At 34.9% G+C, this 15149-nt stretch overlaps 1 protein-coding gene across 1 annotated transcript in view; it reads right to left on the reverse strand.

Moving 5' to 3' along the window:
- Positions 1-15149, reverse strand: part of LOC137402018 (E3 ubiquitin-protein ligase SH3RF3-like) — an 81419-nt gene that overhangs the window by 36186 nt on the left and 30084 nt on the right. Inside the window, exon 4 of the mRNA XM_068088487.1 lies at positions 669-733. Within this exon, the coding sequence (XP_067944588.1) occupies positions 669-733 (65 nt within the window). The remainder of the gene's footprint in view (positions 1-668; positions 734-15149) is intronic.

Here is a 15149-nt window from a genome sequence, read left to right on the forward strand (position 1 = left end):
GTAAATTTGATGGTTTTGTCAAACCACTTATTACGTTTGGAAATTTCTCTGACACTACAAGATGTGAGGAGCTTGATTTAGCTCCCTTGGCTGCTCAGTATCGCGGATCTTTAACTGGACTTTATCAGACGATGGGTCTCAGCCTCTAATGCTTCATGCAAGATAATAAAATATTTAAATAACTCAAACAACATAACGGATATATACAGCCGCACAGAACAATCCTAAAACCAACATATCGATCACAATTTAGTAAATACATGTAAGCATTTAGAAATCCTTGAGTTACCTTCTCTTCTCTGTAATTAGTTAATCTTTAGTGTGAATTCTTTCACCTAAATCTGAAAGTTTTAGAGACTGGTTTTATGTTAAACCTTAATAAAAGTTGTTAATATATATATATATATATATATATATATATAATTTTTAGTCATTCATCATGCATATCTTACATATAGTCATTCATCATGCATACCTTAGTCATATACATAGAAGTAAAAATGAGAACTATTGCCATTAACATCATCCGCTCATCTATATGGATTCTATACAGTTATATAGTCAAATAACTTTATGCAATGAGGAAATATTATATAATATAAAATGTATATTATATATAATAAATATAAAATATATATTAAATATAACTCTTAGTTAGCGGAACTAACCCAGGTTCTTGTGGTTCGTATGTGTAGATGGCTTCAGCACAAGGTTGTCCAGCTTCCCGCAACACCTGCAATATGTGTTAATATAATTGTGTCAAGGCAGCAGTCAGTGACAGCGCAAGAATACAAAGAGCTACTTACTTGGTAGGCTCCTTGACCAACAGTGAAAGAGTGTGTAAGCAGAGAGCAGATGTTTATTAACTAAGACACTAAAAAGACCAATTTATGTGGTAAATTCAAAGCTGTGCAGTTAGCCTGTCAGTTGGACATGGCTGTACAATGCTATGCAGTTAGCCTGTGAGTTGGACATTGCTGTACAATGCTATGCAGTTAGCCTGTCAGTTGGACATTGCTGTACAAATTGCTATACAAATTGCTATACAAATTGCTGTACAAATTGCTGTACAAATTGTGGAGCATCAATTGGGCTTAAAGAGAAATATTAATGAAATTTAAAACAGACAAATGACAGTTCCACGCAAAGTGTGTAAATCAGTTGAGCTTTTCTTTTGAACAGTGAGCTCAGTGCCAGTGTTAACCGTGGTGGCAGTGTTAACAATGGTGGCAGTGTTAACAATGGTGGCAGTGTTAACCATGGTACCAATGAAACACTTGCTTATCACTGCCTTCCCACACACCACTATTTCCCATGATTTTCAGTTTCTCGAAACATGGTAGCATCACAAAGCGCAAGTGATGAGAGAGGGGTTAAAATTAAAAAGAAACAATGAAAAAACTGCACAAAAACAAACGCATACCCAGGTTCGTTTATATCTCCCATTTACATTATATAACAAAACACAACAGACATCTACCACCACCTCTAACCCTGAACCTCGCCACTGCTGATAGTTACACCACTCTAATCATGTAACTTCTTAAATGTATTATCATCATGATTACTACTCATATCATCATCATGATTACTACTCATATTATCACCATGATTACTACTCATATTATCATCATGATTACTACTCATATCATCATCATGATTACTACTCATATTATCATCATGATTACTACTCATATTATCATCATGATTACTACTCATATTATCATCATGATTACTACTCATATTATCATCATGATTACTACTCATATTATCACCATGATTACTACTCATATTATCACCATGATTACTACTCATATTATCACCATGATTACTACTCATATTATCATCATGATTACTACTCATATTATCATCATGATTACTACTCATATCATCATCATGATTACTACTCATATTATCATCATGATTACTACTCATATTATCACCATGATTACTACTCATATTATCATCATGATTACTACTCATATTATCATCATGATTACTACTCATATTATCATCATGATTACTACTCATATTATCATCATGATTACTACTCATATTATCACCATGATTACTACTCATATTATCACCATGATTACTACTCATATTATCATCATGATTACTACTCATATTATCACCATGATTACTACTCATATTATCATCATGATTACTACTCATAGTATCATCATGATTACTACTCATATTATCACCATGATTACTACTCATATTATCATCATGATTACTACTCATATTATCATCATGATTACTACTCATATTATCACCATGATTACTACTCATATTATCATCATGATTACTACTCATATTATCATCATGATTACTACTCATATTATCACCATGATTACTACTCATATTATCATCATGATTACTACTCATATTATCACCATGATTACTACTCATATTATCATCATGATTACTACTCATATTATCATCATGATTACTACTCATATTATCATCATGATTACTACTCATATTATCATCATGATTACTACTCATATTATCATCATGATTACTACTCATATTATCACCATGATTACTACTCATATTATCATCATGATTACTACTCATAGTATCATCATGATTACTACTCATATCATCATCATGATTACTACTCATATTATCATCATGATTACTACTCATATTATCACCATGATTACTACTCATATTATCATCATGATTACTACTCATATTATCATCATGATTACTACTCATATTATCATCATGATTACTACTCATATTATCATCATGATTACTACTCATATTATCACCATGATTACTACTCATATTATCACCATGATTACTACTCATATTATCATCATGATTACTACTCATATTATCACCATGATTACTACTCATATTATCATCATGATTACTACTCATATTATCATCATGATTACTACTCATATTATCATCATGATTACTACTCATATTATCATCATGATTACTACTCATAGTATCATCATGATTACTACTCATATTATCATCATGATTACTACTCATATCATCATCATGATTACTACTCATATTATCATCATGATTACTACTCATATTATCATCATGATTACTACTCATAGTATCATCATGATTACTACTCATATTATCATCATGATTACTACTCATATTATCATCATGATTACTACTCATATTATCACCATGATTACTACTCATATTATCATCATGATTACTACTCATATTATCACCATGATTACTACTCATATTATCATCATGATTACTACTCATATTATCACCATGATTACTACTCATATTATCATCATGATTACTACTCATAGTATCATCATGATTACTACTCATATCATCATCATGATTACTACTCATATTATCATCATGATTACTACTCATATTATCATCATGATTACTACTCATATTATCATCATGATTACTACTCATATTATCACCATGATTACTACTCATATTATCATCATGATTACTACTCATAGTATCATCATGATTACTACTCATATCATCATCATGATTACTACTCATATTATCATCATGATTACTACTCATATTATCACCATGATTACTACTCATATTATCATCATGATTACTACTCATATTATCATCATGATTACTACTCATATTATCATCATGATTACTACTCATATTATCATCATGATTACTACTCATATTATCATCATGATTACTACTCATATTATCATCATGATTACTACTCATATTATCATCATGATTACTACTCATATTATCATCATGATTACTACTCATATTATCATCATGATTACTACTCATATTATCATCATGATTACTACTCATATTATCATCATGATTACTACTCATATTATCATCATGATTACTACTCATATTATCATCATGATTACTACTCATATTATCACCATGATTACTACTCATATTATCATCATGATTACTACTCATAGTATTATCATGATTACTACTCATATCATCATCATGATTACTACTCATATTATCATCATGATTACTACTCATATTATCATCATGATTACTACTCATAGTATCATCATGATTACTACTCATATTATCATCATGATTACTACTCATATTATCATCATGATTACTACTCATATTATCATCATGATTACTACTCATATTATCATCATGATTACTACCTTATACACTTGAGTATTCATACAACTTAGTTTTTTTACATAATTTCTAGTATAATAAAAACACCCCCATTCGTGCTTCAATCGCTGACCAAAATGACCTGTTTGTTGATACCTCGAGCAAAAATAATCAACTGACAAAATAAAAAATACAGACTCATCTGTTTATTTTTTTAATATGCATTATGAAGAGAAAGAGGAGAAGTTTAGTTTCCTCATAAGTATTCACAGATGTTCGTGATATGATCTATATGATACCCTTGTGATCTCTACGATATACTGGTGATCTATATGATACCCTTGTGATCTATATGATATACTTGTGATCTATATGATATACTTGTCATCTATACGATATACTTGTCATCTATACGATATACTTGTCATCTATATGATATACTTGTCATCTATACGATATACTTGTCATCTATATGATATACTTGTCATCTATACGATATACTTGTCATCTATACGATATACTTGTCATCTATATGATATACTTGTCATCTATATGATATACTTGTCATCTATATGATATACTTGTCATCTATATGATATACTTGTCATCTATTACTACAATAGTGACCACATATAAAACTATCTACAAGCGCATCTTGAACAGCAGTTACTTCTAAACATTGTCACAGCAGAACGGCTCGGCTAGGGGATGCAACCTTTTTGGATGTGAATGAAAGGCACACCAATATGGCGTAGGCACCTGAACAAACAAAACAAATTGTTCCAGAAAACAAAAGAATAACAAGGGACAAGATGATCCCGAGCACTATCAACTCATTCGACTGCAGCCGCTCAGCATGCATAAATCTCTGCATCTGTAATGGAACCTACGGTAGAAGGCTAATAGGAGATGAAGGGAAATGAATGCTGTGTTTCCATGGTAAAACCTGAGAACAAGCAATGACTGACTATTTCTCGGATGGTAGTAGCCCTTCTTACCCTTCCATAATTATAAGACCTATATGTTACGAGAATCCTAGGCAAAGCCAGATTGTGAGTGACTATATCTAGGGTAGTAGAGCCCTTCTTCCTCCCATGTATGTCAGCCATAAATGCGTTCCTGAGTATCATTGAAGACTCGCAGGCTAGCTTTCGTGGCAACCACTAACACTTTCATGCTTGCCTTAGGAGTTGTTATTCCTATGACGAGAAACTTCGGGTGCGGTTCCAAACCATCAGAAAAGATCATTATATGTCTATTAATTGTTAATGTCAAGATGGTTGTTATGAGAGACACACTACATTTTCATGATGCGGCTAATCTGCAAGCTTGCATCATCCACAAAATGCTAACATTTAAGATATAGCAAACATTTAAGATATAGCAAACATTTAAGATATAGCAAACATTTAAGGTATAGCAAACATTTAAGATATAGCAAACATTTAATATATAGCAAACATTTAAGATATAGCAAACATTTAAGATATAGCAAACATTTAAGATATAGCAAACATTTAAGATATAGCAAACATTTAAGATATAGCAAACATTTAAGATATAGCAAACATTTAAGATATAGCAAACATTTAAGATATAGCAAACATTTAAGATATAGCAAACATTTAAGGTATAGCAAACATTTAAGATATAGCAAACATTTAATATATAGCAAACATTTAAGATATAGCAAACATTTAAGATATAGCAAACATTTAAGATATAGCAAATTAGAGCCGGTAAATTTGGCAAGCCGAACAAATGTGAATGATGTTCAAGTAAATGCCGTGCGAGCTATGCCATTCTAAACATTTTCCATACCTAAGTCGTCCTAATTTTGATTTTGAGCAATTCAGAATACGCTGCTATTACCTCTGGTGTAGAAATCTAGAGGTCGTAGCACGACCTCTGGATTCTGCTTTTTTTTTAACAAATCGCCCGCATTAGTCTGCATCATACGAATGTCCATTGAAACCTCTATTTCATGGAAACTCAATGTGCACACAACTCCAAATCTGCACTATCCGAGCCACAAAAACCTAGTGACATTCACCTAGAAGCTAAATCACTGCCCAGCATGGGACTGTTGAAAACTTTGAATATTTATCACGATGAATTTATAGAGGCAGTGAATGCTTGCTTTAAAGGTTGACTTGCAACAAATATCCCATTACCGTTATTTGGTATCAAAAGGTTCATCATGTCTTACTCTGCTGTGTTGTAGGTACAAAATATGTGGAAATGTGATTACGAGCTCTTAAAAGCTAAAAAAACGGACAGTTAATCGCAGCCATCAAGAAAACGCCTGAGGTTGGAATTCCTTTCCAAAACGGCTCAAATGGGATGTAGTTCAACAGGATGTGCTTTTGATTACACTTTCATGCAACCTCATTCGTCGAAATATTTTCACAAATATACTTCACGCATTCAATAAAACCCTGTTTATTGTCCTTAGGCGTCTACTTCATCTTCATTGTAATGCTGTCACTTTGAGCATTGACATCTCAAAACCTATCATAAAAATTTGTTTAATTTTTTAACCTTAGCTCGAAGGAGTAGATGTCATCCTCTGATAAACATGAAGAGCCTCTTGGTCACCTGTGATAGTCGAAAAATGTTGCAGAAATTGTTCGCGCCATTTGGCAGGAAGTATGGGTCACGTGATCAGATTATGACTAGATGATTAGACCCGGCTGAAACGAAACTGTAAAGTAGCGAGCATCTATACTTGATTAGGGCTTTCCGGTAGAACCCGAAGTGTTTGTCATAAACTAGTGCTACGAGGCGTTTTATATTGAGCCTTTTCATTTCACTTGATGACATTACGCATCAAAACAATAATCCCATCGAGTTGAATATGTCATCGAAATAAAGGGATGGCTGCAATTAACTGTTCATTGTTTAGCTTTCAAGAACTTGTAATCACATTTCCACATATTTTGTACCTACAGCACAACAGAGTAAGACATGGTGAATCTTTTGATACCAAATAACTGAAATGTGATTTTTGTTGCAAGTCAACCTTCAAGTTATTTCTTTTTAAAATTCATTTTTTGACCTACTGTTTGCATGACAGCTTAAATTCAAATTCCGTTTAAGTAAATTACATATAATAATATAAATAATTGCAGCAGCTATTAAGATTAGAGGTCATGAATATAGTGAGCTAAGGTTTCACTTTAAATCTTCAGCTTTTATGAATTCTATTCCTCGTACACCCTTTCATGGAACAGAGATTACATTGGAGCATTGGGAGGCGTGTCAACAAACAGACCTCCATCTGAATGACCTGCACGCAAACCTTGCAATCTACGGAGCTATTCTTAATTAAATTTTATGTGAGCTACTGTTAACATTGAGCAAGCGTTTGGGAGGCATGGATCTGCGCTTATGACCTTATGACCATGGTTGTCATGGCATGACAACTGACCTGTCATGGCATGACAACTGACCTGTCATGGCATGACAACTGACCTGTCATGGCATGACAACTGACCTGTCATGGCATGACAACTGACCTGTCATGGCATGACAATTGACCACATTATTTCTTTATTTTTTGTTCATTTATTATTTTATTTATTCTCTCATTATTTAATATGATTATGGAAAAAAGGCATTAACTAACATGAAACATATATCTGGACCGGCTTTAGCTCTCAAACTGATTGGTGAACGCTCTAACACTGCGTTTCCATGACAAGCATAATTCACAAATTTGAGCCAATTCGCAAGTTATCCGTGTCATGGAAACGGTATTAATCCGCCAGCTAAACGAGTTTTGCGATCGCAAAACTTTATCGAATCTATTGTCCTTGCAAATCATGGACACGGCACTTGCGATTAATGCGCATTAGAATATCGATGGCTATTACATTAAAAACATTTTCACACTTCAGTCGTTTTTATTTCATTCCGAACGATTGCTGCTAAGCTAAGTGTGACAAGACTGCGTAGCTATTTATAGAATCATTAATTAGTCTAATACTTGACCTGTGGGGTCAAGCGCTGGAATTAAATCCTGCATCGGCAGGCGTTAATTGAAACGATGCAGGCGTTAATTGAAACGCATCGGCAGGCGTTTCTGAAACGAGCGCTTGCAAAGTAACTAAACTTGCGAATCATTCGGATTATGTGAATCATGCGAATTATGTGAGTCATGGAAACATAGTGATAGTGTAAGTCAACCATATTCCAATATAGTTTAAAAGGCATACTCCATCACTCATATGGAAATAAGCATCGATGTTTTTCCAAAGTTCTTCAGTGTGAAATGAAAATAGTCTGTGACTAAAGGCTGGTTCCCACTGTATCACCATATATGAAATAACTGACTATGCCAACCGATGCTATCAGTTTACAGCTTGAACAATGTGAACCAATTCGGTGAAAGTAATTGGTGGTCGCGGATAGCGACCACTAATTAGCGGATTCATTTCTTTCCGTTTTTGATAGTTGCTGCAAATACAAAAAAGTTCCTTTAAAGGTTGACTTGCAATAAAATTCACGATACAGTTATTTGGTATCAAAAGATTCACCATGTCGTACTCTGTTGTGTTGTAGGTGCCAAATATGTGGAAATGTGATTACAAGCTCTTAAAAGCTCAAAAACGAAAAGCCGTCGTAGATTAGAATCTCTTTATTTCGATGACGTAGCCATGAAAGTTGGTTATTGTCTTGTCACGTGATGTTCCTCATGTGAATTGAAAGGCCAATAAAAAGCTCAATTAAAACTTATCGTAGCACTAGTTTATGACAAACACTTCTGGTTTTACTGAATACCCCATATTAAATATAGATGCTCGCTACTTTAGTTTTGTTTCGGCCTGGTCTAATCGGCAAGTCGTAATCTGTTCATGTGACCCAATACTGCGCAAATAATTTTTGCAGCACTTTTCGATTATCACTGGTGACCAACAGGCTCATCATGTTTATCATCAGAGGATGATATGCAATTGTTCAAGCTAAGCTTAAAAACTTAAAACAGATTTTTATGGTAGGTTTTGAGATATCAGTGCTCAAAGTGGCAGCATTACAATGCTGATAAAATAGACGCGTAAGAACAATAGACATGGTTTTATTGAATGCGTGAAGTATATTTGTGAAAATATTTCGATGAATAAGGTTGCATGAAAGTGTAAACAGAAACCATCTCTCACAACTACGTCACATTTGAGCTGTTTTTGAAAGAGAATCCACTACGGCTGTCTCGAGTGGCTGCGATTAACTGTTCGTTTTTGAGCTTTTAAGAGCTTGTGACCACATTTCCACATATTTGGCACCGACAACACAGCAGAGTAAGACATGGTAAACCTTCTGATACCAAATAACTGTAATGTGAACTTTGTTGCAAGTCAACCTTTAAGCTACAAAGAAGGGTCCACCTCAATACTATTGAGGCATTTACAAAGAGGGCATCCTTAAGAAAAATTATTTAAAGCAAAATGAGAACACTACATCACTGAGTAATCGCTGATGGAAATGCAGATGGGTTTGTAATAGTGAACACTGTTATACGGCTGAGATACGGCAATATAGTGTAAACCAGCTGGAATACATTGAGTTATGTTACGTTGAGCATACATTAAGTTGAATTGCACATTGTCAATTGCACAGGTCTTTCACTTCTAAACACTGGCACCGAATCACAACAGAATGAAAGCCAGAAGGCTGTTTCCATGATGGTATTGCAGCGCCACATGGAGTGTATAGAAACTTAGTAGCCGACTGGAGCGTTACTAACTGTGCAGGTGGCCAAACATGAACATGGCGGCTTGACATTCCAACATTGAACCAGCAATTAATAGCAATCGCTATTAATTGTTAAAAACAAGGTTTTCATTCAGACAAAAATGTCAAGAGAATGTCAGACAGAAAAGGGCTAGCATTGGCTTTACAACCATTTTGACTTCCTATGGAATAAAGCCAATGCCTGAACAGTTTTCTTTCCAAACAATGCCTAGAATATCTGTTCAGTGTATTATAGTTTGGAGTGCAATTCTACGATGGCTAAAGAATATTTCTTGTAAATGGAGAAGTGCCTTGTTTATCTAGTAACTAGTGTTATGCTGCCCATGTAAAGGACAAGAGTAAATGTTGTCTTACAAAATCACATGTTGGAGCGAGTCATGCATATACATACATACATACATACATGCGTGCGTACAAAACATACAGCCATTATGCCAGATATATACTATACCAATTGTCACAACTTGCATTCACCAAAGTAATAGTAAAAATTTCATGCCTTTCACCTTTTTTATAAACTAACCACAGTTTAATTTCAAGGGTTTTGCTTAATTTAATTGGCTGTTTTTAGCATCCTTGGCAAACAGAATGATGCGGTCAAAATCTGTTGTCTCCAAGTTACAAGACATGAGCAAAACAAAAATACCAGGATAAAATATGTCGTAGAGGTTGTTAAGACTGCTTGTGGCTATTCATGTTAATTAGCTGGTGGTTCAGATTGCCTAGGCAGCATTTCAGACATTATCATAGGCAGCGTTTCAGACATTATCCTAGGCAATCTCCCAGATACTTGACCTTTATTATGGGGGCCACAGGGACCGAACGAAGCGAAGGTTTTGATGTCAACTTGGAGAAGAGCAATGCTGCTAAAACCCAAGGCCTCTAGTTATCCTCAAATATGTTTAGTTAAGGGACGAATACTAGCGGTACGACGATACTAGTGGTACGGCGATACTAGCGGTACGGCAATACTAGCGGTACTGCGATACTAGCGGTACGGCGATACTAGCGGTACGGCAATACTAGCGGTACGGCAATACTAGCGGTACGGCGATACTAGCGGTATGGCGATACTAGTGGTGTAGCGATACTAGTGGTGTAGCGATACTAGTGGCCCTTTCCTCAGATGCAAATGCTTTTTACTAAGTCAGATTGGATGATTATATGACTGCCGAGATTCACTCTATTTCTTCAGAAGCTTTGTTTATTTGCTGAAATTGCTCTCCGCTCTGTTGAAATGCCATGAAACTTTTGCTCGCGTGCTAAAAATTACAGCTTGACGATATGGGCAATTCAACTGTTAGGTGGTGATTTTTAAATTATACAATTTGAAAAATGTCACCATTTAAAAATATACCAGCGATATAATCGTACAATGGTGATTTATCTCCCATGAGCGTGAGCGATACTCGAACTAAAACGGAGGGCCTTCACGTCTTATACCCTACAGGATGAATTTATTCGCGGAGTTAAGTTTCGCGCGAATTGCCTTTTTCATGCATGTTCGCGAATTAATTTATTCGCGGGTGAACGCTGTCACTCTCTATTAAGAGTTAACCCTATTGCGGCTAGCGATAGAGTTAACCCTACGCATGTGCACACCGCATGTTCGGTTTCTGTTTAGCTTACAACTACGAGTCCATCATGCTAAGCTATAAATTTCTTGCTGTGTTCAGAGGTTTTCACGAATATTCATCGATTTGGAGGCCTTTGATGAACCAACAACGTGTGGTAAGTAATGAGTTTTTTTCAAAACCATGTACTAAATTAATAATGGAATTTTACTTTGGTTCTTCGGTAAAACACAATATTTATTTTTCCATCTCTACTGCTTCATTATTTGTTTTAGTGTGAGAGATTTTTCATCATACACGGAGGCACAATGACTGCAAGGGTGGTAGATGTCATTCCTAGAAGATCTACAACCATTCAGGGAGGCCTTGAAATTGAGATAGAAGTGACCGCAGCTGCTAACGAGGAGAATATATCTGTTTTAAAAAAGGAACAAACACGCCTTTACGAGCACAAATCTTTGACCAACCGGCAGAACTTTGCAATACCCTAGGACACTTATGTATTCGCGGCATCTAACTTTCGCGTTTTCGCGAAAGTTAGATGCCGCGTTAGTTTTTTGTGCGAAACTAAACTATCATAACAAATGAGCGAAAAAGCGAAACTAAATAGCTTTGTTCATTGATACTGTATAATGGAATTTTATAACGACATTTGTTTTAACGTTTTTAACGACCACTATAGCATCGTTAAAATATAAACCGACAAAATAATTTGACTGTCAAAATTTATTACGTTATTATTTTGCAATTAATTATGATTATTTTCCCATTAGGAATGATTTATGATGATAGGAATTTGATGTCAATGCACATGCATTAGTAGCGTTATCGTTTGCTGGGGACATCAATCAATGCAGTGAGCACCGTGTGTTGAAAAAAAAAAAAGACACATGCACTGACACTTGCAGTACTACACAAGCAGCATGGCTCTGGAAAGGTTTGGATTCACCACTGACACCTCTTCAATAACTTGTAATTTTTTTAGATTTGTTTTGTTTTAAGTGATGTGACTGACGAAACGTTTTTAAATTAAAATAGGCAAAACATGACCGCAGTTAATACGCTCAGAAAAAAAACATCTTTTCCTTTTGAGCGTTTTAACGAAGATCAATTTTGTGGATTTTATTTTAAGTTCATTCGGAGGCTTTTACGTTTTCGATGGGACATGGCCAAGCGGGTGTTTGATAAAACTTAGTCTTCTGCAAACCTTTATAAAATTCGTTAACAAAAATATTTTGCCTCTGATGATGATAATAATGATGCCTAAGAACTACTAGAAATTGATGTTTGTCTCTATGGCTTGGAATGAAGTGATATTCTACAGCGATAGAAACCGCGTACATGGCCATTGGACAAATAACTTTTCGAATAAATGATGTTGAGGTCGAGTTATCTGAAGGAATTTATCATTGCGTTGGAACTGACCAAACAAATCCGTTTGAGTTGACCTTGTGTTTGAGATGAAATGTTACATTTTATCTGAGTAATCCGGGTTGGACTGTACTTACCGTAAAAAATTCCCAAAAAGTTGGGGCGGCTCAGCCGGCCAGCTGCCCCAGTGAAAACGGGCCTGTTGATAGTCCAAGAAACAAATGGCAGCAAGCGATCAAATTGCATTATCGACCTTGCCCACACCATTCTACCTGCGGTTCACAATTACAAACTAGTCGCGAATTGTAATTTTTTTTATCGGTGAACCGAACCTGAGGAATATAATTATGTTTGTTCCACTGCATTTATTTTCACATCACTATATTTTCGCACTCATCAGAGCTGCGAAATTAAGTTGCTTCAAAATTTTACTTTGTGAGCTACTCACGAAACTAAATACTAGCGAAATATAAGTGTCCTAGGGTAGTAAACCACGAAGAGAGTTCTGATGATAACTCCCTTACCAGCCATGTAGTAGCGAGAGACTTGCCTTTAACATTTACCCAAGACAGTGACAGCAATATAGAGCTACTATTACCAAAATAACTAGTCAGCGAGCACCATTACACGCTAGTATTTACTTATCACAAATATCAGTTAAATTTTATTGCCAGACAACCGCCATATGGGCGAAACTGTTTTTATTTACTCCATTCATCGTTTGTAAAATTTTATTTGTATTTGAAATATTTAATTTGTACACTCCAGTTTGTAATAAATTATAATATATCTATACATGAAATAAAATATGTATAATATAATCATGTTTGCAGCAGCGATATCAAAGAGTTGTTGTTGATGAAGGGGTCTAGGTTGACCGGTTGCTTCTCTGCCAATATTCCTGCCTTGGTGAATATTACTACTTGTTTTTAGTTTTCGTAATCAGAATACCGGTAGGTTCTGTTTCATTCTCAATCTGCAGTAAACACAAAAGGAAAATATTAACATGAGTAAAGGAAGTACAAAAACAATAGCTGAAGTATTGAATGAAGGCGATCAGTTTTTAAACAAAAGAATTAAATAACGCAGTTAATTATGGAAAAACGTATCCGCACTGCAAATCAAATACATACCATAATGTCCAGATCAGAATCATTATTGTCGTCAACTTCGGTATTAGAGTTCGATGGAGTTGATTTCAATGTAAAAAAACTGTAGGAGAGATTTTTGCGATAATGACGCCATGCCTAATAACTTGAGAAAACCTTGAATAATTTTGTAAAGAAGTTTGATGCACTGGCAATGGGGTTAACTCGAAGCCCCGGCGATGATTTTAAAAAAGTTTTGAAACTCAGCTACGTTTAGTACTTCTGCCTAGCAGCTATTTTTGTGGTGATGCCATTCTGCATATCATGTGACAACCTTGAATAATTTGGTAAAGAAATGTGATGCATTGGCAATGGTGTAAACTCGAAGCCCCGGCAATTATTTTAAAAAGGTTTTGGAACTCATCTATGTTTAGTATTTATGCCTAGCGACTAGTTTTTAATTTGAGGCAGTAGTTATTCTTCCTTGTGATTAAAAATAGAACTAATTTTTCACGGAATTTAATAATTCGCAAAATTGTCTGTTTGCGAAATCACGAATTTTTATATCCAACGAAAATTTTCATCCTGCAGGGTAATAAGCTCATTCCATAGGATTCCACGAGCACACAGGCATTCATGAAATAAATGTTTCTAATTATCACAAACACAAAAAAATTTATTTTCTGGTAGAAATATACAAAAAAACTATAAAAAAAACTACGAACAAAAATTAACAAGTTTTTTGCATAATAGGTAATATCACGATAGCCTATATAAGCCGTTGTAAAGTCGTCTATTTGTAATATCGAATTGTCTGGCGATTTTTAAAATCATGAAGCTCTAGTCAAAATATACCCTTTCCAGAATTGCTTATTCACTCTGCCATGAGACTTTTAAAACATTCTGGTTCAATGTAACAATTTTCCAGTCAACATGGCCGATCAATCGGATCCAGGGTTAATAGCCTACAATGATTGGCGATCTCATTCCCAGAACCTGGAAAGTTGCATCGATAAATAGCTAAGTGAATGGCTGAAATTCAATCTGGTAAAATTTTGGGTAAGCCTACATCCCTTTCTCAAACTACTGCAGATGTCAATCAAGCCTGAGGCCATGACACGGTGTGACACAAGGGAAAGCCGTTGTAAAGCTGTTTAATTAACACCCCATATATGATCGATAGATGTAAGGTGATACAAGCATAATATGCCAGCTTGATAACAGTAGTGGTGCGTCATCCATTTTTAAAGAAACAGTCCTGCCATAAAAC

The sequence above is a fragment of the Watersipora subatra genome, chromosome 8 (assembly GCF_963576615.1).
Source record: "Watersipora subatra chromosome 8, tzWatSuba1.1, whole genome shotgun sequence".
NCBI lineage: Eukaryota > Metazoa > Bryozoa > Gymnolaemata > Cheilostomatida > Watersiporidae > Watersipora > Watersipora subatra.